The sequence below is a fragment of the Sander lucioperca genome, chromosome 5 (assembly GCF_008315115.2).
Source record: "Sander lucioperca isolate FBNREF2018 chromosome 5, SLUC_FBN_1.2, whole genome shotgun sequence".
Classification (NCBI taxonomy): Eukaryota; Metazoa; Chordata; class Actinopteri; order Perciformes; family Percidae; genus Sander; species Sander lucioperca.
In genome coordinates, this window is record NC_050177.1 from 11,228,370 (window position 1) to 11,255,848 (window position 27,479).

At 40.2% G+C, this 27,479-nt stretch overlaps 3 protein-coding genes across 3 annotated transcripts; all 3 read left to right on the plus strand.

Annotated features, from left to right (window-relative positions):
* The first annotated feature begins 331 nt into the window (after positions 1-331).
* On the plus strand, positions 332-9,138 carry LOC116050810 (extracellular calcium-sensing receptor-like). The gene is made up of 8 exons (XM_031301020.1): positions 332-405; positions 791-1,085; positions 1,174-1,463; positions 1,687-1,982; positions 3,034-3,239; positions 4,098-4,319; positions 7,826-7,949; positions 8,044-9,138. The coding sequence occupies exons 1-8, from the start codon at positions 347-349 to the stop codon at positions 8,946-8,948; spliced, it is 2,397 nt and encodes a 798-aa protein (XP_031156880.1). The 5' UTR covers positions 332-346; the 3' UTR covers positions 8,949-9,138.
* A 578-nt stretch (positions 9,139-9,716) lies between these two features.
* LOC116050807 (extracellular calcium-sensing receptor-like) lies at positions 9,717-14,388 on the plus strand. Its single transcript, XM_031301018.1, has 8 exons — positions 9,717-9,905; positions 10,335-10,629; positions 10,725-11,014; positions 11,302-11,597; positions 12,184-12,389; positions 12,522-12,743; positions 13,207-13,330; positions 13,428-14,388. Exons 1-8 carry the CDS (start codon positions 9,799-9,801, stop codon positions 14,330-14,332), a joined length of 2,445 nt encoding a protein of 814 aa, XP_031156878.1. The 5' UTR covers positions 9,717-9,798; the 3' UTR covers positions 14,333-14,388.
* Positions 14,389-17,628: 3,240 nt separating this feature from the next.
* On the plus strand, positions 17,629-23,194 carry LOC116050794 (extracellular calcium-sensing receptor). The gene is made up of 13 exons (XM_031301008.1): positions 17,629-17,978; positions 18,213-18,373; positions 18,611-18,741; positions 18,911-19,063; positions 19,150-19,350; positions 20,375-20,644; positions 20,789-20,977; positions 21,115-21,245; positions 21,415-21,511; positions 21,695-21,818; positions 21,971-22,443; positions 22,551-22,631; positions 22,838-23,194. Exons 1-13 carry the CDS (start codon positions 17,629-17,631, stop codon positions 23,192-23,194), a joined length of 2,718 nt encoding a protein of 905 aa, XP_031156868.1.
* Positions 23,195-27,479: the final 4,285 nt, after the last annotated feature.

Below are 27,479 nucleotides of genomic sequence, written 5' to 3' on the forward strand. Positions count from 1 at the left end.
GTCCTCTCTCTCTGATGTACAGTAAACTGACGTACAGTAGAAGGAGGGAAGCTTTAAAACACATGCAGTATGTCAACATGCTGACAGTTGCGGGATGGAGCTCTCTGCTCTCTGTATTGGCCTGATTCTGTCTCTTGGTTTCTGTGGGCTGAACTCAGCTTTTGCCGTGAATGGTTCTGAGGATGATGTTAAACAAAGGTCTGGGCTTACAGAGGATAGGACTGGAGCTGGGGTCAGCACTGAGGCTTTATCTGTGAAATGTAAGCTCCAGGGTACCACTCGTCTCCCTGTGTTCTCAACGGATGGTGACTATGTTGTTGGTGGTGTTTTCTCCATACACCACTACATGAACACAGTGAAGCATAACTACACCACCATTCCTGAGCCACCAAGATGCACAGGAAGGTTAGTAAGAGGGAGAAATGGGGGATAAGAGGATGTTAGACTGTGTGGGGATAGAAATGTTTTGATTTTTATGATATGCTTACAGTTGTATTGGAAAGGTTTTGTGTAGAATTAAAAATCTTAAAAAAGCAAAATCAGTATGCTTAATTGGTATTATATTCACAGTATAGAAGAGTAAAAAAAAAAAAAAAAAAACATTTTTGTATTTCTTAACATAAAGCCTAAGTGTGTTTAACAACTTTATAATAATTATTTACCAGAATAAAAAATAACGACTTTAGATATTGGGGCTGATATCGTGTGTTTTGAATTTTGGTGTTTGATGTATTTTTTGTTAAAATAGTGAATTGTAAATTTGAACAGTAACATGAGTGTCTGTGTGCAGCTTTGACTCCCGTGAACTGCGCTTCTCACGCGCAATGATCTTCGCCATCGAGGAGATAAACAACAGCACGGAACTGCTGCCGGGAATCAAACTCGGTTATCAGATCTACGACTCGTGCGCCTCGGTGCCCGTGGCGGTGCATGTGGCATTCCAGCTTTCAAATGGCCTGGACCCGGTGTTTTATACCGGCGACAATTGCTCACAATCTGGTATGGTGATGGCTGTCGTTGGTGAGTCTGGGTCCACGCCATCCATCAGCATGTCGCGCATCATCGGGCCCTTTAACATCCCTCAAGTAAATATATTGATTTCATGGGAAACTGTCTGTAATATGCTGTACTTTGCCAGTCCTGTTAAATAATTACACTTCTGTTTTCCTTTAGGTGAGCCACTTTGCCACTTGTGCATGCCTGTCCAATAAGCAGCAGTACCCGAGTTTCTTCAGAACAATCCCTAGTGATCAGTTCCAGGCTGACGCGCTGGCCAAGCTGGTAAAACACTTTGGCTGGACTTGGATAGGTGCTGTCCGGTCAGATTCGGATTATGGCAATAATGGTATGGCGTCTTTCCTGGACGCAGCACACAAAGAGGGGATCTGTGTGGAATACTCAGAATCTTTCTATCGGACCCACCCACGTAGCAGGATCCAGAAAGTAGCTGACGTTATCCGCAGGTTTGATGTTCATTGTGTTGACACTGACCTGCACACAATGGAAGATTATTTATTTATTATCTATTAGGAAATTACAAATGCATATTTTTTCACCACGTTTATTTCTTACAGATATTGGTCAGAAATGGCCAGTCAGACCAAATACTAAAGTAGGCTGTCCTATGTCCTATTTGTATGTGTTAACTATCTTGATATTACTTTTAAAACTTAAATGTTTCTCCAGGTCGACAGCTATGGTTGTTGTGGCATTTGCAGACTTTGGAGATCTAAGGCTTCTGCTGGAGGAACTGTCGCTCGAGCCATCTCCACCTCGCCAGTGGATAGGCAGTGAAGCCTGGGTAACAGACACAGAATTGCTGAGGTTCAGCTTCTGTGCTGGAGCCATCGGATTTGGCATTCAGAAATCTGTCATCCCAGGTCTGAGAGACTTCTTGCTGGATCTCTCTCCTTCTAAAGTGGCTGCATCTCCAGTGCTTACTGAGTTCTGGGAGGATGCATTCAACTGCAGGCTGGGAAAAAGTGAGAAAGTTGGGCTGATTTTAAAACGTAGGAGAGACACTCACAGTTGGATTCTTGTGGTTGTGTTGTGTTGTTTTTTGATTCTCTCTCTGAGTGGAATTTCCTGTGTTAAAGACTCAGCAGCTGCTTTAAGACCAAACCGCAGATTGACAGGGAAATTACTGATATTGATCAAAGACATGAGGTGGACATAAGGTGCATCTCATCTCTGTGAATAATTGCGCTTGTTATGATGATCTTTCAGGTCAAGTTTAAGCACTCTGCTGTTATGGTGAGTATGTTTTATGAATGTTGCTGCATTGGTTTCATAATGTCAACACTGAAGTCCTGAACACAAGCACAGTCTCCTGCCCACCAAGCTAAAGTACTAAACAATTTCTTGTATTATACTTACTTGCATGTATTAATTACAGTAAGTGTGAAGTTCTTAAAATAGTTAAAGTGATTTCTGATCATTCATTTGTTTTCATTTTTAAGTTCTTTATTGTAATATGCACAACAATTACAGAGAAGCAGTAGTTGGCAATACAAATCTAGATATCAGGCTCCCTCCAACAATGCTCATTAAATATATAAAAAGAAAATCATGCAATAAAAATGAGAATCAAGACATTAAATAGTGAAAAGTTAAAATATAGGAGTAAAATATAACATTTTAAATAAAATATATATGTGACAGACGCAGTGTACAGTGATTGCAAAAAGAAAAAAAAACTATTGTCAGCAGGGATGTAGAAGTTGTAAAGTAAGTAAGGTGCAATGGTCAAGTGACAGTATTGTAGTGATGAGCTCAGGAGTTCAGCAGTTTTCGGTAGAACCGTTTGTGGCTGAGGTGATTTGGGTCTCGGATAATCCTGTTGGCCTTTTTCCTTCAAGACAGAAATTAACTGTGCTTTGAAGTATAATGTTAAATAAACAACAATATAGTAATATGAGTCCCTACAAGGGATGTTTGGCAGGTTACATGGAACAAAAAAAAAACAATAAACACAAAGAAAGAATGATAATGTAAAGGCTAAAAAACACCTTTCTCTGTCTCTGTGTGTTTCAGTTGCAGCCACAGACAAGAGATTATGTGATGGAACTGAAGACATAAAGACGCTCCAGAGCCCGTACACTGACACATCTCAGCTCCGGATCACTAACATGGTATACAAGGCTGTTTATGTAATAGCTCATGCCATTCATAAAGCAGTGTGTCAGGAAACAAATTCTACAACTCAGTGTGACAAATTCACCAGGATAGAGTCCAAAAAGGTCAGTTTAACCCTTGTATTGTCTTCCCGTCAACCATGCACTTGTTGTCCTCCGGTTCAGTTTGCCTGTTTATAAAGCATAAAGTAGCCTCTTAATGATTACCCAATTGTATGTTATATCTTTTTAGCCAACTTCATAAATTGTTAACACCTTTTACGCTTCTTTATGGAATTGATGGCAAATAAACATAATTTACATGAAATTATCAGTAATTTTTGAGTAAAATAAGCAAAAATTAGGGATTATCTTGACTAATAGTTAAGGTCAGAGAAACATATTGTAGAGGCTAAGCCCAAGCTTTAAGCCCCTGAGGTGCCGTTCCACAGGTAGAGTAATTGACACACTTTTTACCTTTTTGATCAATGAAAGTCCAAGTCATATTTGCAGTTAACACCATTGGTTCCATTTAGTTCCATGAGCTCTTAGTTGGGTTTCCAGACAAATCACTGCTTGTATGTATGCCTGTGTAGTGTTGTGGTGTTGGTGTGCGTATGGTCAAAAACTGTATCTGCTTCTGGGTTGCACTTGAGGAACCAACCATTGGTTCCTGTTTATACCAAGAGCACTAATTGGCTCTTACACATATGTTTATGAAAGATCACAGATTTTCACCCGGGTAGACCATAAAAGTATTGATCATCAATTAGCGGATGGAAGCATCCAGGTTATTTTTGGGAAATTTGGTTGAAAAGAAAGCCATATTTCTGATGTAGAAACTTTGAAAACGGGTGAAATTAGCCCCAAGGACAACATGGGGCTAATTCCAAACTCCAATGCCCTTTTTGGTTTAATGTACCATTTCTTTAATGAAATATTCATTTTATTTATGATTTAATTTCTCTTCCTCACTGTTTACAGGTTCTTACTCAGCTGACGAAAGTACATTTTTCCCAAAACGGTTATGATGTGTCATTTGATGCCAACGGTGATCCTGTGGCCAGATATGAGCTGGTTAACTGGCAAAAAAGTCAGAGTGGCAGGATTGAGATGGTGACAGTAGGGCAATACGATGCATCACTGCTGGTGGGCCAGAAGTTCCGTATCAACAGGAACCTCACCTGGGTGGATGGTGGCACACAAGTAAGGAGCACAAAAGCAATAATTTAACATCAAATTTGGTGATCCTAAAGGGTATGATATGTGTACATTAAAAGAATATTTGGTCACTGTATATTCCTCATGTCCATATTGGCTGTGAAGAGATCTATTCCAAAGTTACAGTATTTTCAGTATGAATCTCCTCTTTCATATTTTTTCAAAAAAGTGTTCCCTTCATGAGCTCCGACAGAGGGACAGTGTCATAATCCCATCCTGTAGGCTCATTGGCCGCCCAACTGGGGTGGGTGTGGCCTATCTCCGTCATAGGACTTAGAGTGGAAGCGTTTACGTTACGTTATGTCCGCGTCTCAATCTACACCAAATTAACTGTCTTCACCGAGTGACGACGGCTGGAGATTGGACTGGCCAAGCAGGAAAAGTACAGAGGCCGGGGCACCAGAGCAGAGGCCCTGCCGAAGAAGCCAGCCGGGGAGAAAGCATAAGAATTCTGAAAACCAGAAATCAAGGATTGGGAGCATAACTCAGCTCTGTTGGGAAACCCAGACAAAATGAGAACCAGCCGTTACAGGGCGGGTTTTGAAGTAACGTTGATTTGGGGGCTCATCTGGATCAAAACAGTGATGATTTGTTTGTAGTATTGACAGTTACCTGCTAGTCGGTTAGCAATTAGCCCATTAGCTGAAGTCTTTCCGTTTTCCTAAATAGCATTATTTACTGTTTACTTTTCAGCTTCATCAAGTTTTTGTTGGGAAGGGCAACAGAGTTGATATTTTAGCTCATCAAAAAGTGTGCGCAGCCAGGCTTAAATTAGAGGGACGCACAACTTGACGATCAGATTAGCCGCTCGAGTCCGACTACCATCACAGACAGAGTTGTGGGATAGAAGAAATAACGCTTGATGTTAGTGGATAATTTAGTAGACTGGTAGTGTGTGTGTTAAGCTGTGGGTAAAAGTGACAACACGAGGTGTTGGAGCTAACGTAGGTTTATTCTCTGACGGATAGGTAGGTAATGTTAGAGCTGTTTTGGCTGCTGCAGACGCAGGCCTTGTGTGTCATGGATGACAACGGTAACGACATCGGTGTCTCCAGGTCATTTTTCCAGGGCTTCAGCCTCGAATGTTGTGACTGTAGCCCCGATTGTAAAGCTGACGTGCATGAGGTTTTGACTGTAATCCCAAATGTAATTTTAAATGTCAACACAAAGTTTAGGTGCCTAATAATATTGCTACATTTAGTGTGAAGTTCCCGTGATGTGACATTTACAGTTTATGGTTCAGGCTCAAACAAACAGAGCTCTAAAGCAGACCCATTCTTCGCTTTGTGTGCTAAATAAAAATAAAGATGAGCTGCACGGCTGGTCAGTGTAGCAGCTTCAGGTAATCATAATGGACGTGCAATGCTGTGTGCATGCTGCGTCAGAAGTATTGCGCTGCGTCTATGATCCATATATTTCTACCGTAGTTTCGGTTTTCCACCTCCGATGAAGAGCAACGCACAGCGGCTTCCCTAAACTTTTGTCTCATTCAGAGACCAGAAACCCAAACCGCGCTCCAGTCTTTCAGACAGTCTGAATGAGATACTACCGTGTAAGCAGAGCAATAACATAATGCACAGCAGACTATAGGGCAGTAGGTAGTCATCTGCGTACCATCCGCAGTCACAGGGAGCTACATGTATAGAGCGGTTTCATAGCATATTAAAGAGCATGATAAGGACCTTTGTTGAAGCACATTCAATGGAGTGGGATGAGGCCATCCCATTCTTGTTATTTACTGTTTGGGATGCTACCATTGAGTCTCTCAGTTTCACTCCTTTTGAAGTCATTTTTGGTCACGAGGTGAGGGGTCCGTTGCACCTTTAAAGAGCAGGTTATTGAACCTGCGTTACCAGGGGATGTCTTAGAGTATGTCTCTTCATTTAGCCAGGCTGCTGTCGGCCTTTGAGGTCACAGGGAAAAACCTGGTTGCGACCAAGGCTCGGATGAAGATCACCTATGAAAAAAGGGCCGTTTGGTGCAGTTCCATGATCTAGGTGACCTTGTGTTAATGTTGGTTCAGGGACCACATGATCAGTTGGGACCTGATTTTGCTGTTCTATACAGAGTGTTGGAGAATGTTACACACAAATGAAACTAAGGTGGATCTCTTGAAGGGTTATTTGCAGATGCTGCTAACCGAACGAGTGAGATTTCTGCTTGTGTTACATACAATGGCCTGTATCGGTTTAAAGTTTTGCCTTTTGGAATGAAAAATGTGCCAGCCACCTTTCAGCGCTTAATGAATTCTGATACCCAGGGATTAAGGAACATTGTCACTTATATTTATGATGTGGTAACTTTCAGTGAAACCTAGGATAAACACGTCAGACAGATAAGAGAGCTGTTTAGGTCTCTGGAGAAGGCTGGCCTGGTCCAGGCGGCCTAGCATTGGCTCCTAGTAATCAAGGGTAGCAAGCATAACTCAGCTTTGTTGTAAAACCTAGACAAAATGAGAACAAACTGTTACAGGGACGGTTATGACTTGACAAAAAAAAACAAAAGAAAAAGGGAATTTGTTAGTGCTGTCAGTTAAACGCGTTATTAACGGCGTTAACGCAAACCCATTTTAACGGCGTCAATTTTTTTATCGCGAGATTAACGTTCTTTTTGGCCTAGCAAACTTTAGTTATTTTCACATGCTGTTGCAACAACTAGTAACGTTAGAAAAACTACAACACCACACCGGAACTAGCTAGACCGGAAACAAAACAACAGGCACGCCGCATACACTTGTTTGGGTTTGCGAGCCGGCCAAAGAGTAGTAGGCTAACGTTAAGTTTTGAGTGGATGGCGAGCGCGAGATGCCGAAATGGATGTCAATAAGATTCTGAATGGAAAGTTTACTTTTAAAAAGTTGCCAAATGGTTCCATTGACAAGACCACAGTGATCTGTGTGTTTTGTGAACTGAGCTATCATCGCAGCACGTCCAGTCTGAAATACCACTTGATGGCCAAGCACACAGCTGATGCAAATTCTCCGCCCCCTCGTCAAAGCCAGGCAACAATGGATGACTTCAGACAGAAGCACATCATGGATGTATTAAGAGAACCACAACTAAGAACGAACTTAATGCAGCCATAGCTAAATGGGTGGCTACTGCATGTAGGCCTGTTAACATTGTGGAGGATGAGGGTAAGCCGATCCACTTTTCCAGGTTGATAACAGCATTAAAATGAGAAAATATAATTGGACAAAAAGAAATCAAGGGACATTTAGAATAGATAAAAATGTACGATTAATTGCGATTAAATATTTTAATCGTTTGACAGCACTAGAATTTGTACTAAAGAGACAGTAACTTTGGAATATAACCACTTGACTTGTCCAATTCAGACTGCAGAAACCTAATTTTAGCTTCAGCTAAACCCATTTTAGACAAAACTGGAGCAGTTACATTGACAATACACATATTGACACGTAAGTCAGGATTAAAAAGGATTTGTTGCACACCTGAATATGTATGGCTTTGTTTCTCTCTATGTGCCAGGTGCCTGTGTCAGTGTGTACTGACAGCTGTCCACCAGGAACTCGTAAAGTGCTGCAGAAAGGAAAACCCATCTGCTGTTATGATTGTATACTGTGTCCTGAGGGAGAGATTAGTAATGCTACAGGTATTGGTTTTTCTCATAATACATAGCTGATGTACTGTACAAAATCATATATACATTATGACTGCTAAAAGCCCTTTTTGTTTTATTTTTTCAGATTCCCCTGATTGTCTCCCTTGCCCCAAGGAGTTCTGGCCTAATGCAGAGAGAGACACTTGTCTCCCCAAGCCTGTAGAGTTTCTGTCCTACAACGAGGTCCTAGGAATCATCTTGGCTGCATTCTCAGTTGGTGGTGCCTGTCTGGCCATTATAACAGCGGCTGTGTTCTATCGTCACAGGACATCACCGATTGTCAGGGCCAACAACTCTGAGCTGAGCTTCCTGCTGCTCTTCTCCCTGACTCTGTGTTTCTTATGTTCATTAACTTTCATTGGAGCACCCTCTGAGTGGTCCTGCATGCTGCGCCACACAGCGTTTGGAATCACCTTCGTCCTCTGTATGTCTTGTGTTCTTGGAAAAACAATAGTAGTGTTAATGGCCTTCAGAGCTACACTCCCAGGTAGTAATGTGATGAAATGGTTTGGTCCTCCACAGCAAAGAATGACTGTAGTGTCTTTCACGTTTATTCAAGTTTTAATATGTACTATTTGGTTGGGTCTTAGTCCCCCTTTTCCAATGAAAAACCTAACCATATACAAAGAGAGAATCATCCTGGAATGTGCATTAGGCTCACCTATTGGGTTCTGGACTGTGCTCGGGTACATAGGCCTACTGGCTGTCTTTTGCTTTGTGTTAGCTGTCCTAGCTCGAAAATTACCTGATAATTTTAATGAAGCCAAGCTCATCACCTTCAGCATGCTGATATTCTGTGCAGTCTGGATCACATTTATCCCTGCATATATCAGCTCTCCTGGGAAATTTACTGTGGCTGTGGAGATATTTGCCATTCTGGCCTCCAGTTTTGGATTAATACTGTGTATATTTGCTCCAAAGTGTTTCATCATATTGTTGAAGCCAGAGAAGAACACCAAGAAACATTTAATGACCAAAAATCAATCCTAAGACATCTGAGCTTTGGATATAGTTAAGATGACAACATACAATATATAGCTTATGTTACAGTATATAGCTTATGCTTAGCACATCCAACACAGTCTTCATCTTCTTGTTTAAAATGTTTATTTCATATTAAATATGTTTTAATTGTCATTTAGTGAATGTCCTATTAAGATGTTGATGTATTCTTTTACAAATATTCTTTCATAATAGGCTGAAAATATAAAAATAGTCAAAATTCACAGCGTAAATGTGTGGTTCCTTCTTTTTTATAAAATCATTTCTATTTCAATAATTCTCTGTATCCGCCTTACTTAATATGCAAATAAACAGCACAGCCCATTAAAGGTACACATTTGTTAGGCTTAACTGTAATGAGCTCAAACAAATCAAAAAAGATGAAAGGGTAGGACAACAATTTGAAGATATCTGGTGTTTACATTGAAAGATTCATGGACACTTAATGCAGATTATATTGAACGTGCAGCCTACAAAATATGCTTTGACAATATTTCATCAAAGACCAATGGGTGAGGGCATCCTCTGTCTGATGTACAGTCAGCTGATGCACAGTAGTAGGAGGGAAGCTTTTGTCTGAAAATCTCTATAAAACAGTGAAAAGACACAGTATTCCCATCCAGATAGTTGAGGGATGGAGATCTCCGCTCTCTGTATTGGCCTGATCCTGTCTCTGGGTTTGTGTGGGTTGAACTCAGATGTTGCCTTGAATGGTTCTGAGGATGATGTTAAACAAAGGTCTGGGCTTACAGAGGATAGGACTGGTGCTGGGGTCAGCACTCAGACTTCATCTGTGAAATGTAAGCTCCAGGGTACCACTCGTCTCCCTGTGTTCTCAATGGATGGTGACTATGTTATTGGTGGTGTTTTGTCCATACACCACTACATGCACACAGTGAAGCATAACTACACCACCATGCCTGAGCCACTAAGATGCACAGGAAGGTTAGTAAGAGGGTGAAGTGGGGGATAAGAGGTTAGTCTGTGTGGGGTTAGACATTTTTGATTTGTTTGATGTGATTACAATTGTATTGGAAAGGTTTTGTATAGAATCAAAAAACTAAACAAATCTTTTTTCACATACATTTCCAAATCAGTAGATAATATTCGCAGTGGAAAATAATAGCTATGAAAAATTATATTTTTGTATTTTTTAACATATAAGTGTGTTTAACAACTGAATTATAATTGTTAACCTAGATGAAAAACAACGACTTTAGATTTAGTTGAGTCCATGCATTTGATTATTATGAATGTTGGACTGATATCTAATCCTGTGTTTTGAATTTTGGTGCTTGTTTCTCCCGTTTTATGTATTTTCTGTTAAAACAGTGAATTGTAAATTTGAACAGTGACATGAGTTTCTGTGTGCAGCATTGACTCCCGTGAACTGCGCTTCTCACGCGCAATGATCTTTGCCATCGAGGAGATAAACAACAGCACGGAGCTGCTGCCGGGAATCAAACTCGGTTATCAGATCTACGACTCCTGCGCCTCTGTGCCCGTGGCGGTGCATGTGGCATTCCAGCTTTCAAATGGCATGGACCCGGTGTTTTACACCAGTGACAATTGCTCACAATCTGGTATGGTGATGGCTGTCGTTGGTGAGTCTGGGTCCTCGCCATCCATCAGCATGTCGCGCATTATCGGGCCCTTTAACATTCCTCAAGTAAATATTCCGAATTTCTGGCAAACTCTGTGTAATACAGAACAGTGCTGTTTTTGTCTGTCCCGTGAAATAACTACACTGTTGTTTTCCTTTAGGTGAGTCACTTTGCTACTTGTGCATGTCTGTCCGATAAGCAACAGTACCCAAATTTCTTCAGAACAATCCCTAGTGATCAGTTCCAGGCTGACGCGCTGGCCAAGCTGGTAAAACACTTTGGCTGGACTTGGATAGGTGCTGTCCGGTCAGATTCAGACTATGGCAATAATGGTATGGCGTCTTTCCTGGACGCAGCACGCAAAGAGGGGATCTGTGTGGAATACTCTGAATCTTTCTATCGGACCCACCCACGTAGCAGGATCCAGAGAGTAGCTGACGTTATCCGCAGGTATGATGTTCTATGTGTTGACACTGACCTTCTGCACACAAAAGCACAACATTGTTTAGGCAAATATAAGATGGAAGATTGTTTCATTATATTATTGAAAATTCGGAAATTCATCTTTTTTTCATAACGTTACTTTCTCAAATGTATTACTGATACTGTTATCAGTGAGACCAAATACTGCAATGTATCTAATGTTTGTATGAACTATCTTGATACATATTTAAAAACGCTAATTTAATATGTTTACTGATATAGGAATAAGGCAATGCACTATAATTTCTCTGCAGGTCAACAGCTATGGTTGTTGTGGCATTTGCAGCCTCTGGAGACCTGATGCTTCTGCTGGAGGAGCTGTCGCTCGAGCCTTCTCCACCTCGCCAGTGGATAGGCAGTGAAGCCTGGGTAACAAACACAGAATTGCTGAGGTTCAGCTTCTGTGCTGGAGCCATCGGATTTGCCATTGAGCGATCTATCATCCCAGGTCTGAGAGACTTCTTGCTGGATCTCTCTCCCTCTAAAGTGGCTGCCTCTCCAGTGCTTACTGAGTTCTGGGAGGATGCATTCAACTGCAGGCTGGGAAAAAGTGAGAAAGTTGTATATAGACAGTCTCCAGGCCACCAAGCTCAATAAAGATTAAAAAATGTATTTACTAATGTGTATCATTTAAAGTTTATATATCTAATTAGGCTGCTACTGTATACTGAGAATTATTTCAAATGATTTAGTTAAACACATTAAAACAGAGGTAGTTCATCAAAGGAAAAGGTGTGGATATTGTATGCCTTTTACTATTATGACCAATTGTCTTTTGCCTGATTTGTTTTAATGTGAGCTAGTATACATACTTAAAAAAATATGCCTTACAAACTGAAACAGCAACTGTAAAAATAAATAAATAAATAAATAGAAAAAGAAATGTCTGCAAAACAATGCTTTGAAATGTAATGTGAAATGAGCATTTTTAATAAATAAATTACAACAATATAGATATGAGTTTCTGCAAGCCATGTTTGGCAGGTTAAGAAAAGCAAAAAATAAATACTACTACTACTACTATTACTACTACTACTACTACTACTACTACTACTACTACTACTACTAATAATAATAATAATAATAATAATAATAAACACAAGAAAGAATGATAATGCTGTCTCTGTGTGTTTCAGGTGCAGCCACAGATAAGAGAGTGTGTGATGGAACTGAAGACATAAAGACGCTCCAGAGTCCGTACACTGACACATCTAAGCTTCGAATCACTAACATGGTATACAAGGCTGTTTATGCAATAGCTCATGCCATTCATAAAGCAGTGTGTCAGAAAACAAATTCTACAACTCAGTGTGACAAATTCACCAGGATAGAGTCCAAAGAGGTCAGTTGAATATAAGAAAAAACCCTGATGCCTTTTTTGCCGTAATGTACCTTCTCTGAAATGAGGTATTCATTTTATTTAACATTATTTAATTGCTCTCCCTCACTGTTTTCCTTTATCTCATCTTGACAGGTTCTTACTCAGCTGAAAAAAGTAAATTTTTCCCAAAACGGTTATGATGTGTCATTTGATGCCAACGGTGATCCTGTGGCCAGATATGAGCTGGTTAACTGGCAAAAAAGTGAAAGAGGCAGCATTGAGATGGTGACAGTAGGGCACTACGATGCATCACTGCCAGTAGGCCAGAAGTTCTGTATCAACAGGAACCTCACCTGGGTGGACGGTGGCACACAAGTAAGGAGCACAAAAGTAAAAAAAAAAAAACAACTAAAATTTAACATATTAAAATTTGGCGATCTTGAAGGATATGTGTTTTTGGTACATATTTGTAAAGTCCATATTGGCTGTAAAGAAATTCCAAAGTTACAGTATTTTGAGAGTCCCCCTTTATATTTTCTTTAAAAAGAGAGTGTCTAAAAGATTGTAACTTTGGAAGATATTCACTTGATTTGTCCAGTTCAGACTGCTGAAGCCTTATATAAGCTTCAGTTGGATTTTGTCCCTCAGTAATTACATTGAAATGGTTTAAGGAGGGGTTACAGTTTGGTTACAATGACCAATACGCTTCTCACTACACATATTGACATATGGGTAATGTTTTAAGACAGACTTGGAAAAAATTTGAACCTATCTTTTAATCCTCAGAGTTTAAGAGCACACCTGAATATGTATAAGTTTGTTTCTCTCTATGTGCCAGGTTCCTGTGTCAGTGTGCACTAACAGCTGTCCTCCAGGAACTCGTAAAGTGCTGCAGAAAGGAAAACCCATCTGCTGTTATGATTGCATACCGTGTCCAGAGGGAGAGATTAGTAATGCTACAGGTATTTGTTTTTCTCCTAATCCATAGCTGATGTACTGTACAAAATCAAATATATGCTACATTAACTGCTAAAAGCCCTTTTTGTTTTATTTTTTCAGATTCCCCTGATTGTCTCCCTTGCCTCAAGGAGTTCTGGCCTAATGCAGAGAGAGACACTTGTCTCCCCAAGCCTGTAGAGTTTCTTTCCTACAACGAGGTCCTAGGAATCATCCTGGCTGCATTCTCAGTTGGTGGTGCCTGTCTGGCTATTATAACAGCAGCTGTGTTCTATCGTCACAGGACATCCCCGATTGTCAGGGCCAACAACTCTGAGCTGAGCTTCCTGCTGCTCTTCTCCCTGACTCTATGTTTTTTATGTTCATTAACTTTCATTGGAGCACCCTCTGAGTGGTCCTGCATGCTGCGCCACACAGCTTTTGGGATCACCTTTGTCCTCTGTATGTCTTGTGTTCTTGGAAAAACAATAGTAGTGTTAATGGCCTTCAGAGCTACACTCCCAGGTAGTAATGTCATGAAATGGTTTGGTCCTCCACAGCAAAGAATGACTGTAGTTTCTTTCACATTTATTCAAGTTTTAATATGTACTATTTGGTTGGGTCTTAGTCCCCCTTTTCCAATGAAAAACCTAACCATATACAAAAAGAGAATCATCCTGGAGTGTGCGTTAGGCTCAGCTATTGGGTTCTGGGCTGTGCTCGGGTACATAGGCCTACTGGCTGTCTTTTGCTTTATGTTAGCTGTCCTAGCTCGGAAATTACCTGATAATTTTAATGAAGCCAAGCTTATCACCTTCAGCATGCTGATATTCTGTGCAGTCTGGATCACATTTATCCCTGCATATCTCAGCTCTCCTGGGAAATTTACTGTGGCTGTGGAGATATTTGCCATTCTGGCCTCCAGTTTTGGACTAATACTGTGTATATTTGCTCCAAAGTGTTTCATCATATTGTTTAAGCCAGAGAAGAACACAAAGAAACATTTAATGAACAAAAATCAATCCTAAGACATCTAAGGTCTGGAAATAGTTAAGTTGGCAACATACAGTATAAAGCTTATGGTGTACACATCCATCAAATATTTACATTTACAAATATTTCCTTAATTTTAATGTCATTTTGTGAATGTCCTTAGTTGTACTGTACAAATCTTTTTCATCATGCACTAAAAGATATAAAATAAAGTGAATAAATAAAGTCCAAATTCATAACATGCGTCATGATGTCTTTCTGTACAATTCATAAAATCATTGCTGTTTGAGTAATACGTCTCTGTGGCTAAAATACAATACAAAAATTGGTGGGAATAGGAAACATCAGAAGACACAATTCTTAATTTTGTTATAGCACCCTTCTCTAAATCCCCAAATGGCTCAACTAACTGTTGCAATTTATGTAGAATTTCTAAACAATAGCGCTAGCAAGACAAGTTCTTTTATGTAGCACGTTTAAAAACTGGAGGATCTCCTGGAGTTGATCATAGTGCTATGCGAGTTAACGTGAACCGCACAATCTTAACCGGTAAAGTAATGTCACCAAAAACAACAAAAACAAATAATAAATGAGAATGGAAAAATACAAGGCAATGTAATATTTCCACAAATCTAAAACAGAAAAAACTTGTAAGCTCAATTACTGTATACAATACTTAAATATTAAAACGACTTAGAGCAACCAAAGGCCATTGAAAATGAGTACTGTACGTCTTGAGATTTGAGTAAATGTAAGGGGAACATTGGATCAAAAGTGAAGGGCTATTCCAAAGCTTTGGAGCTGCCATCACAAAGGTCCGGTCTCCATTACCCACGTTGATCTTGAAACAGTTATAAGTTGTTGCGAGGATCTAAGAGGCTTAGAGTCAAAAGTTGTTGGGGCGTGAGAAGTTCTGAAATGCACAGGTGCACTAGCCCATTTATGGCTTTAAAAACAAATAAAAGAACCTTGAAAATCAAGGAGTGTTTCTTGTCCACCTGTGGTCCACCAGCATCTATGATCTTACATGTTGAAACACCAGAAAGGTTAGTATACCCATTGAATAAACTTCAACAAAGCACATCAACATTTTTCTCTGATGGCAAGTGCAAAATGATAGAATATAAGAAACGTACAAATTGCAATTTGTTTACACCTATCACATGGTAATTGTAAATGTTGAGTATGAATTACCCACAATCCCCAGGACTGGAGTAGCCCCCACACAGGTCTCATCCAAAATAAACTGCTCCTCTTGGCCATTGGCCATTGACAACAGGCAAAAACACAGTTTTGTAGCAAAAAATGCCCCCATAACTGCCAGCCTCCTTTCACCTGTTTTCTAATCCACAATCAAAATAATACACAGGTCATCCACTGAATAATATGATTTATATTACATAGATAACCATTCTTATCTAGAGGGCAAATTTGTTTTGCAGACCAACTACAACATCCACAATGATCAGCTGTGAAACGGCCAAAATGCAACTTTGTAACATCCAGATTATATCATTTTCCAATAGGTGGTAGCAGTAGCCATTTTCTGAGGTCTTTAATAAGGGATGAGTGTCAACATTTTTTCTTTAAATAATTACTACAGCAGGATTTATTTTCAAACATTACCAAAATGCCAAGATTTATTCCCAATACAATTTAATATGTCCTCTTCATGTTATTGTTTAGTGTAAGACGAATAGATATTTCCAAATCCTTGCACAGTCTTCCATTCCATCCAATAAAGCTGGAGTGTGAAACCTTTGTCTCCCCCCTTTGGCAGTAGGAGAGCTATAGTTATACCACAGATATATTCTCGGATAGGAGAAAAAAGTTTGCATTTCTCCAAACCTAGTCTATATCCACGACCTTCCACTTCTGGGATTGCTCCGTTGCTGCCGGAAATTCCGCCGAATGTCCTTCTTTTTTACCATATGTTCGTTACCTTACGCTTTCTTTGTGTTGGAATTTTAAACTCCAGTGGATTTATGAGGACTATGGTTAACTGCTCCTCACATCTCTGCAGGGTAAATCCAGACAGCTAGCTAGACTATCTGTTGATTCTGAGTTTTCTGTTGCATGACTAAAACAACCTTTGAATATACACGTTCCACCAAAACAAGTTACTTCCCGAGGCTAGTTTGTAGCGGCACCAGGGCTCCCTCCGGCGCTTAGAGCCGCCCATGACGATTGTGATTGGTTTAAAGAAATGCCAATAAACCAGAGCACGTTTCTCTCCCATCCCGGAATGCTGTGTAGACTAGCCAGACCCTCCTCCGCAGCGCTGCGGAGGAAAGTCTGGCAATGCGAGACTACTCTAAACCAATCACAATTGTCATGGGTGGCGCTAAGTTCTAGACGCAGCAACAGTGTCTTTGCAAAATAGTATCATGAAGGAACTTCTTTTGGTGAAACATTTGCACCTCGCAAAAGAAAACGTCTCATTGAATATATTAAATGAAGTTAACTGTTCACACAATACAGTAACGTGAGCTATTTAAATTAGCTGAATACATGGATAAACATAATTTGCTTTTACCAGTGTAATGACGTAGTTACTTCATTCACAGCATCCCCACCAATCGGTCCCAAAACGTCCTAGTTAGATAGTAAATGCCGTAAACATGTTCTTTGTAAATCTTTACAATTTTTCCTCGAAAGAACCAAGCAGGCCTGCCTTATTTCCTGTACTGAACAGATTTTGAGAACCGCAACAAATAGAGATCTAAAGGTGAGGAGCAAAGCCGGGAGGCTTTTTCCTGGAAATGTACTTCTTTTGATCAAGACTAGCGGTACATAATAATGCTCTATCGCTGTGGTCTCTCCCCTCCCCATGCCTGTCAAGGTATTGTAATACAGGTAGACTGACATGTGTCATGTGATCATGTGCAAGAGGCTTAAGCGCACAAAGTGGACACCCAAAACCCAACAAATTAAATAGCTCTGCCTCTTTGCTTTGAGCCATACCTCGCGGTTTTGCAGCGGATCATGTGCAAGAGGCATAACGCACAAAGCGGACACCCAAAACCCAACAAATTAAATCCTGCTCATTCATTTCCTTTATGTGTTTATTACAGTTTTGGATTAAATGTTTTGTTGTCAAAATTTGAATAGTATGTAATGTCAATAATATAGTCGTCTGCTTGATGTGAGCCATATAGTGTCCTCTCTCTTGCACCATTGCTATTCATTGTGATTGGTTTATCCAGCGATGACTCATATGACCTAAGAAATGATGCAGGCATCAGTTTTTATATAGTCTACTGCATTAGCTCTTCAGAGAATATGTTGGAGAACCATCTTCTCCAGTACACACAGTCTTAATGGAGTCAGTATGGACACTGCATTCTACCCTTGTAGGGGCTTCTACCTGCTTCTTTGGGCCTTATTTAACCTTCTTTTTCCAGTGTTCTCTGATGTAAAGAAAAGGGAAGCACTAAGTTTAGAGAGAGGTGTGGTGAAAGAAGAAGATACTTTAACAGAGAGACTGAGTGGTTTGGGGATAGAGGGAGTGAGTGGTGTTGGTTCTACCTTACCTCAGTGTGTGAAACTGACAGATAGTGAGCCTCTGGCCCTGCAGTCAGAAGGCGATGTTGTGATTGGGGGGCTTTTCCCTCTCCATTATGTGGCTCCTAAGCCACAGCACAGCTACAACAGCAAACCTCAGCTCACACCTTGCAGTGGGTAAGTGTGAGGATACTGTTGATATTTGGTATGGTCCCACTTTAAAAAATGATTTTTTTCATTTTTATTTTTTATTTTTACATAAACTGAAATCACTGAAATCATTCCCTCTTGCTGTGATTGTATCTCTGTATTACTCTTACACTGTTCTCATGCTTTTATATTGTGCTGTCATACTGTGTTTTGTTTCTCATGACGAAGAGACTACATACAATTTTATTTAATTCTCTGCAGCTTTGACCACAGAGCCTTCCGCTGGATGATGACCATGGTGTTTGCAGTGGAGGAAATTAACCGTAATTCAAGTCTGTTACCAGGTGTTAAACTAGGCTACCGGATTATGGACAGCTGTGACGATGTCCACACCAGCCTGCAAGCTCTTTTGTCTTTAGTCAGTTACTCCAAAGCTGTGATGAGTGAGGTAAAACAAATATCAGAAATTGAAACAAGATTAGATATGCCCAATGACACGGGTACAAGATCAGAGAGGGTAAAGACAGAAGAAAACAAAAGAAAAAAAAGGAAGCTGAGCACAGTGAAAAATAGAGGCAGTGAAATTAGTGAAGAAATGCCGCACAGTCTTGAAAATAATGGAATGTACATAAAGGGAAACGTAACAGAGGAGAAAATAGATATGAATACACAATCTCAAAGTTTGTCCTCATGTCTGGCTGATTCTCCTGTGCCCGCTGTGATCGGCCTTGCATCCTCTTCCCCTACAAGAGCTGTAGCTCAAACTCTTGGCCCTTTCAACCTCCCACTGGTAAGAAAGGAATGAAAAAGCAATAACATACACAGTTCTATATTTTCATATACGCTGTCCATTCCACTACTTTTTTTTTTTTTTTAAATAAATAACACAACAATGTTTGATACAGTTTTGTTTTTGGTATTTGTCTTATCTCAATACAGTTAACTTTATCTCCCTATAGGTGAGTTATTTTGCCACTTGTACCTGTCTTTCTGACAAGCATATGTACCCGTCATTCTTGCGGACTGTGCCGAGTGATTTCTTTCAAGTTAGAGGTCTTGTTCAGCTGGTCACCTTCTTAGGCTGGCTCTGGGTGGGCACAATAGGGACGACGGTGAGATAAGGACTTTTTTTTTTACCCCATCAATAGTCAGTTAACACAACAACATGATTTACAAAACATTTCTCTATATATTTCAGGATGACTACAGTCAGTATGGCATCCAAGCATTTTCTAATCAGTTTAGGCAACAAGGTGGGTGTCTGGCATTTCATCTGACTATCCCAACATCCCCCACATCGGCTGAGATACAGGAGATGGCAGACACTCTGCAGAGTTCAACTGCACGGATAGTGGTGGTCTTTGCCACAGAGGGACAGCTGCTGGATCTTCTCTTAGAGGTAACTACTCTATATCTCTGGTAATGTATATGTATAGGCATAACATATCATATATTATGCAGTATTTAAAGTAATAATTAGGGCTGTCAATCGATTCAAAAAATGAATCTAATTAATTACAGACTCTGATTAATTAATCGAAATTAATCGCATTGATAATTAACGGTGCCTGAACCGATACTTTTTAAGAAAGTAAAAAAAGAAAAGAAAACAAAGGGTACTAAACAACAGTTGGTGACATTAAAGAACTGCTTGTTTATTGCTAAGGCCATATGGTCAAAATTAAATGATTTAATAATAATGTATAACAATAACAATAACTTATTTCACTAGTAAATTGCTGTTGAACGAGAAAAACAACCACCAAGGACATTTACAATAACTTCAAATGCACCACGAAGCTGTAGTTTACCAGTTTCATTGAATGCACCGTCTGTGTTGTTTTTCCGACGGCAGCTCGGCAGCTGCAGATTGTTACATCCTGCTGTTGAGTCACAGTCCTCTACAGTAAAACATAGTCAAACTTTACACCGTTCAGCATTGTAACCGTGTTTAATCCAGCTACTAGCTAGCGGTAGGCTAACGTTAGCTGCTGTCGAGTATAGTGTTAACTAGCGTCACATGCAGCGGTGTTTGTGTTGCCTGTATCGTCTTCAGAGCACCAGAGAGAAGAGCAGACATATCAGTGGCACCAGATTTCAGTAGCCAGGGTTGGCAGGAAGGAGATTTGTACAAGTAAATGTTCCAGTTAATGATCCAGGCAGCACATTCTCGTCTCCCTCCTTCATTTTACAGTGGAATGGTGGCTAGAACGGCTCCGGGTCAAACGTCAATATGGAATAAATTAATCTGCGTTATTTTTTTTAACGCGTTATTTTTTCTCAGATTAATTAGTCGAAATTAACGCGTTATTTTGACAGCCCTAGTAATAATATGATAAATAGGAGTGCCAATAGAATGTTGGTGCTCATGCTCATTTGTTTGTTTTCTTATCAAATTTCTTTGGGTGTGCCTTATTTTCCAGCTGGCTCAGAGAAATGTGACAGGGATCCAGTGGGTAGCTAGTGAAGCCTGGGTGACCGCTAGCCTGCTGACCTCTGCCCGCTTCCACCCTGTTCTAGAGGGCACGCTGGGTTTCTCTTTCCCTGCAGTCAGGATCCCCGGCTTCAAAGAATTCCTGTTGAATGTCTACCCCTCTCCCAAACCTGGGATGGCATTTGTCAACATGTTCTGGGAAGAGCTGTTTGGCTGCAGGCTAGAGTTTAAAGAAGACCAATCCAAAGAAAACCAAGCAGTGGATAACTTAATAGAATTGGATGCTTTTGGTTACAAACCAGACTCTCAAAACAATTCTGGGTACTTGGTCAGACCTATTGTAGGAAAAACAAGCATGATCAAGGGGTCTGCTGATGAAAACTATAAAGTTACTGCTGAAAAGCCTTTTTGCACTGGTTCAGAGGATCTGAGGTACACTAACAGCAGTTTTACGGATGTATCAGATGTATCCTATAATGTGTATAAAGCTGTATACGCCATCGCCCATGCTCTGCACACTTTATTGAACTGTGATTCTGCAGGACATAACAAGGGAATGTGTGATAATCACAAATCATTTACATCTAGGCAGGTAAGTTGAACCACTTAAAATATTTAAATCAATGGTTTATTTGAATTAGGCTATGTAATTATTGTAATGTTTCCTTGGGTTCTTGTAACATTCTTTTGGCCTGCTGTTCTTGGTTTTTTCTTTCTCCTTTCATACAGTTGCTGCATCATCTGAAGATAGTGAATTTTACCAACCAGTTTGAGGAGAAGGTATATTTTGACTCCAACGGAGAGCCGGTCCCTCTCTATGACATCATTAACTGGCAGAAGGATAGCAAGGGGATAATTAGGTGAAATATTATACTTTAATAGACAGGAATACAACTGTGTTTAAGGATTCATGATTGATACAATGTTGTATGTGTATTGTGGGTTTTTACGCATTCACTTGAGTTATGATACATACGTGTCACATGTTTGGCCTAATTACACTTTAAAATAATTCCATGCTGTGTTTAGATTTATTAAAGTGGGAAGCTATGACGGTTCGGCTCCATTGAGAAGACAGTTGCAGATAGAGCAGAGCACCATTGTGTGGACAAAAGGACAGTCACAGGTGGGTCATATGTCCCCTAAAATAATTTCATTAAAAATTATTTAAGTTTCTTTACAGGATAGAACATTTGAAATTATTACCTGATTATTAAAATTGCTGTTAATTTTCTTCAGTAGAAAAACAAGCATCTATTCTGCAACAAAGCAAATCTTGATGTGTAATTTTGCACCTATTTTTATTCAGGTGCCTGTATCTCAGTGTAGTGCTCCATGCTCCCCTGGCAGCAGGCAGGCCAGACGTCCAGGAGAGCCCCACTGCTGCTTTGATTGTTTGCCTTGTGCAGATGGACAGATCAGCAACCAGACTGGTAGCCCATGCATGTTTTGTGTATTCATATATTTTCAAAGTAAAAGGCCATTAAAACCAGAAAAAATGTTGTTGTTATTTGGAAGCAAATTGTTGTTGTGTAGAGTTTGTGTGTCTTTACACAGTGTGTATCTACTGTATGTGTCTCCAAAGGTTCCACTGAGTGCACAAAATGTCCTGAATACTACTGGTCAGACAAAGACAAGGTGAAATGCATAGCCGGAATCGAAGAATTCTTGTCTTTCCACGACACCATGGGCATCATCCTTGTCACTCTCACATTGCTGGGTGTCGTCATGACAACCATCGTCACTGCTGTCTTCTACCGTTTCCGTTCCACACCGATCGTCAAGGCCAACAACTCAGAAATAAGTTTCTTGCTTCTTCTGTCACTCAAGCTCTGCTTCTTGTGTTCCCTTCTGTTCATTGGCCAGCCATCTGTGTGGACATGCAGACTCCGCCAGGCAGCATTCGGCATCAGCTTTGTCCTCTGTCTGTCCTGTCTCCTCGTTAAGACCATTGTGGTTCTCTTGGCCTTCCGGGCTAATGCACCTGGTTCCAGGGGTCTGAAGTTGTTTGGTCCCTCTCAACAGAGGATTCTGATCCTCTGCACTACAGCTCCTCAGGTGGGAGAGCTATTAAAACACCACTAATTTTGACCTTAACTGTTGACTACTTTATTATTTTGTGTGTTTTTAATAAAGAATTGCTTATCTTTCCATCTTGCCTACAGGTCTGTCTCTGTGCTGGTTGGCTTTTGGGTGCAGCTCCCTTCCCATTCAAGAACCCAAACTATCAAGCGATGACTGGAAAAGTAAGAACTACAGCATACTATAATGTCTTTTATGATACTACCATTAGGAGTCAGACATATTCAAATCATACACATAGGGGCTTTAATGTTTGTTATTGAAATCAGAAAGGAACCCAACATATTCACATAACATTATTATTTCACACCCTGATACAAACTGTACTATATGTTTTAATTGATCTGTATGTATTGTTGAACATACTTAGATTGTGGTGGAGTGTAAGGAACCATGGCCTCCTGGATTTTATCTGGTCCTGGGCTACATTGGTCTGCTGGCCTTCATATGCCTCCTCCTGGCATTTCTTGGACGCAAACTACCTGATACCTTCAATGAGGCGAAACTCATCACCTTCAGCATGCTGATCTTCTTGGCTGTCTGGATCTCTTTCATTCCAGCTTATGTTAGCTCTCCTGGGAAGTTTACTGTGGCTGTGGAAGTATTTGCTATATTAGCTTCCAGTTTTGGACTGTTACTTTGTATTTTTGTACCCAAATGTTATATAATATTATTGCAGCCTCAGAGAAACATAAAGAAAGGCATCACTAGAAAATATCTTACATGAACTTAACATTTATGTTGTTATAGGTGGTCATTTTAAGTCGCCATCAAGCAAACAGAAGCGCCTGCTTTTCAATTTGAAATTATGAAAATACATTTTCATATTAAAAAGTTTTAATATTTCAATGTGAAACAAAATAAAATGCCACATTAAACCAGTTCCATGTTTTGAATTGTAGTACAGACCTGACTGAAAGTTTGTCTAATTACTGTAAATGCATATGACTGGAGTGTGTGAATACCTTTTCCTGTTACTAGCAGTGTTTCTCAACGGGTGTGGTACAGCCCCCCCAGGGGCCCCCATTGACAGGCGGCCTCTACGGGAACAGGACGCCAGAATATCATCTTGTATAAAATCTGTACTGCAGTGTTATAAATAGGTCTTGTCATGAACTTTAAAGTCTTCATTAAACATTAACATAATGTAACCTTTCACCATAGGCTCGTAATATGAAAAAAAAACACTTTATGCAGCAATCACAGTGTTACACCCTTGGACTACATACTTGATAAAATGGTGAAAGAGACATCTCAGTGTATATTAAATCTGTCTAGGGTAGCTATGACTCGTTATGACTTTAGTAACTAATGAGAGGCTAGGGGAACAATCCTGATTTAATAACAAAAAAACAATATTAACTTAATACTCAATATGTATGAATTATATCTAGTTTTACAGTATAATGAGAAACAACGCAAATACAGTATCTCTGTTCAACTTTGTATTCACGGAATGCAGGATTCAATTCACATTAATACAGAGAAATCACAATATGAAAATAAAATAGTAAATAGAAAGACCTGGGCCGTTTAGTTTTTAGTATTTTTGTTTTACCTTATTGCACTCTTTGTTTTAGTTTGTTCTTTTAGCAAGCTTGCATTAAGTTTCGTTGGCGCGCTTAAAGTTGGAGCTCAGGAAGAAAAGAAAAGCGAGGCCACGTAGGCCTACCTCTGTAGACTGAGAACAGTTCCTACCACACCCTCTCCCCAGACCCGTTTCAGTCCACACAGAGGCGATGAGCAGCAGAACCTCCGTAGTAACACCTCCGCGTCAACCTCCGAAACCTCTCCCAACCACAGTCTCCACTCCGGTCCGTGCGGGCGTGCAGACGAAGGATGCGGCTGTCGTCTCTCCGGCGATGGTGGCGTGTTAGCTAAGCTGGCTAGCTGCTTCAATCCGACAAAACCACACTTGGCCAGCAGCAAACAGTGCCGACTCACACTCGTAGAGCAATAAGGAAAACAGTTCACAGTCCTATGTATTTAAAATACACATTAAAACGCTAGGCTATACGTTTTGTCTCTCACTATGTGCTCAACTCTGCTCTACTCTACACCCTCGTGTTTCCTTTTTTTTTCTCTTCCTCTCCTTCTTCTTCGCGTGATTACACCAAGGTCAACAGGAAATCAAACTCTCAGGTCATTTCTAAAGTAAATAATTAAGTTATTTTCCTCTTTTACTAAACAAGCATTGACACATCATGAAAATATTACCTGCAAATAACTGTACGAACAGAATAATACTTATTGATTTCAATAAATGTAATGCACATTGACATAAACCAAAGAAAAGTTATGAATCTTATCAATAACCCACATATTTAAGAACAGAGAAAAATACAAAATAACTGATGTGAATCAGGTTATTACACTCTCCCCTCACCAATATAAGACATGACCCTCATGACTTGGTGCTTTTATAAAAAACATAAGCAAACATGGCACAACATATTATGTGAGGTTTTGGATAAAGCTAGCGCCTATGACTAGGTTATAACCTATCCACTTATAAAGGCAAGAGACATATCTCACAGAGTGAGCTGCTAAGATGCTTGGATGTCCTGGTGTGTCATATGTTAATCGAAAGGGAGCTCTTCTGGCTCTTTGAGTTTGTCTGGTCTCAGTTTCAGTTTCTGCGTCTTCTTGAAGCGAGTGATTTTCTACATCCAATGTTTCATCTCTTTGGGTTGTTTCTTGTGTCCCTCTTGTTTCTGTTAGCTCAGCTTCTCCTTTTGTCTCAGTAGACTCTGGTCCATTTTCTCCTTTATCTGTTTCCACAATATCTTGCATCACTCCTGACTGTATCACCTCTGGTTGTCCAGTCATTTTATTCCATACAAGATCCAAATCCAGGCTAAATGGTTCTGACATTTCTTCATCCACTCTATTCCCGGGGGTTCTGACAGATAAGTCATACCACATCCCAAGCTCTTCATCTTCTGAGTCTGTGTACTCTTTTTCATCACAATCGTCTGGTTTCACTTCTCCTTCTCCAGATTTGTTGTCTGGTGTTTGCTGTGACCTTGTGACGTTTCTTTCTTCTCCTTCGGAGGACTCTCCTACTAGGCGTAGGATCAGCAACAGGAATTGGGTCTAGACGCACTGTATGTCCTAGAGGCAGAAGGTGATTTCGATTGAGAACTTTGATGGGTCCGCTACCATCTTCTGGTCTCACCCGGAGCACTGGTAAGTTTGGCATCTGACTTTCCACTACATAAGGAGTTGAAGCCCAGCGATCTGCCAGTTTACGCTTCCCTTGTAATCCCAGATTCCTTATCAAAACTCTGTCTCCAGACAATAGCTGCGAGTAACGTATCTTCTGGTCATACCTCCTCTTATTGCCTTCATTCTGCTTGGCGGCAGTGTATTGTGTGAACAGTACAGTTTATTTAATATTGTATGTGGCGTTTTCTTTTACGGGGTGCAAATGTTCCACTTAAAGAAGTTCCTTCCCGAGGCCATATTGTAGAGCCACCGTCTTTGCGTCCGGAGCATAACGCCGTGATTGTGACTGGTTTAAAGAAATCCAAACATCCCAGTTTTTTTTTCCTATCCTGTAATGTATCTGTGGTGTAGCCAGACCTTACTCCACAGTGTTGTGGAGATAGGTCTGGCAATGTGAGACTACAAAACCACCAAAACACTTTTTTGTAGAACCTTAGCAGTGGCATGGACCATTGCAGCAGACCAGGAGCGTGCTCCATGACTTCCTCCAGGGAGTGGGTGTGCCATCCAGAGCATGCCCCCTCCGGCTTGTAGGCCTGAACCGGACGAGGGATAAACTGCATGCAGCCTGGTTGTGAAGAGGGGGCGTCTCGTCCAGAGCAACGGTTACTGGAACAGATGGACTGCTTGGACACAGCCATGGAGACTGGACACAAGGGGCTATCAGACTCTAGAGACGAAGGGGGGATGCGGTCACCAGCGAGTGAGGGGAAATCCAGCTCGCCCGGAATGGAAAATACAGAGCTAACATCTAATAATGGCTAGAATGTAATAAACGTCTACAAGGAAACAAATCTATCCAGCTGCCTTCCTGTCAGCTCCAATAACAATTCATGCTAAAAGTATGCTATTTTAATTATTTTTAGGACAAGATGATAACATCGGACCACAACAGCCCATAATAGACTCATCATTAATAAAACAGTTTGGTATATGAAGCTGACATTTTAACTTCAGGCAGTCCCACCTTTAACCATGGTCATCTTTGTGCACAATTGTGCATCTTTTTTTCTGGTCATTGCCCTGTTGCTTGTGTCCCTGTGTTGAGTGGTTGTGCCACATGCTCCTCCCTCCGTGTGCCTTTCAACATCATGATCATCATCATGAACATGAAAAGCCATGTTTATTTATTTATGGAAATCTGGGTTTCCCTACAAACAGTTGAGTAATAACTAAAAATAAGTACACATATTTGTCTGACCATGTTACAATGCTTAGCACATAGTATTTTGCAAATATCATAGTCTTTTGAATTGAATTTGTTTATTTTGCACAATAAAATCAAAACAACAGTAACACAAGAAAACAATTTTAAAGAAAGATTGTGCAAGTGAGATTAAGAAAACTCCTAGGGGCTTATAGAAGGAATCTCACCTAAGGAAGAGAAGTACAAAATATATAATGAGCAATTACAATTACAAGAGTCCTAAACAAACAACAACAAAATTGAACACAAGTAAGCACTGAATTTAAAAATTAGGTTGGCTAGATAAACAACAAAGGCATAACATAAATTACAAGAATATAGATAAAATGAGGATATGTGGACTTATGTGCCCATGTGTGAGTAGTCATGAGAGACAGGAAGGCCAAACAAAATCATATATGAATAGTTCAGATCAAAACAGGTCCTAAGCCTCTTTTTATACTTTTTGACAGAAGTTGACTGAAATGTAGTGTTGATATAACTCCCCTGTTTCTAATAGAGAATTGACAGAGCCTAGAATGGAACATTGGAAGATGTAAGTATTTGGCATGTCTTGTATTATAACTGTGTACATCAG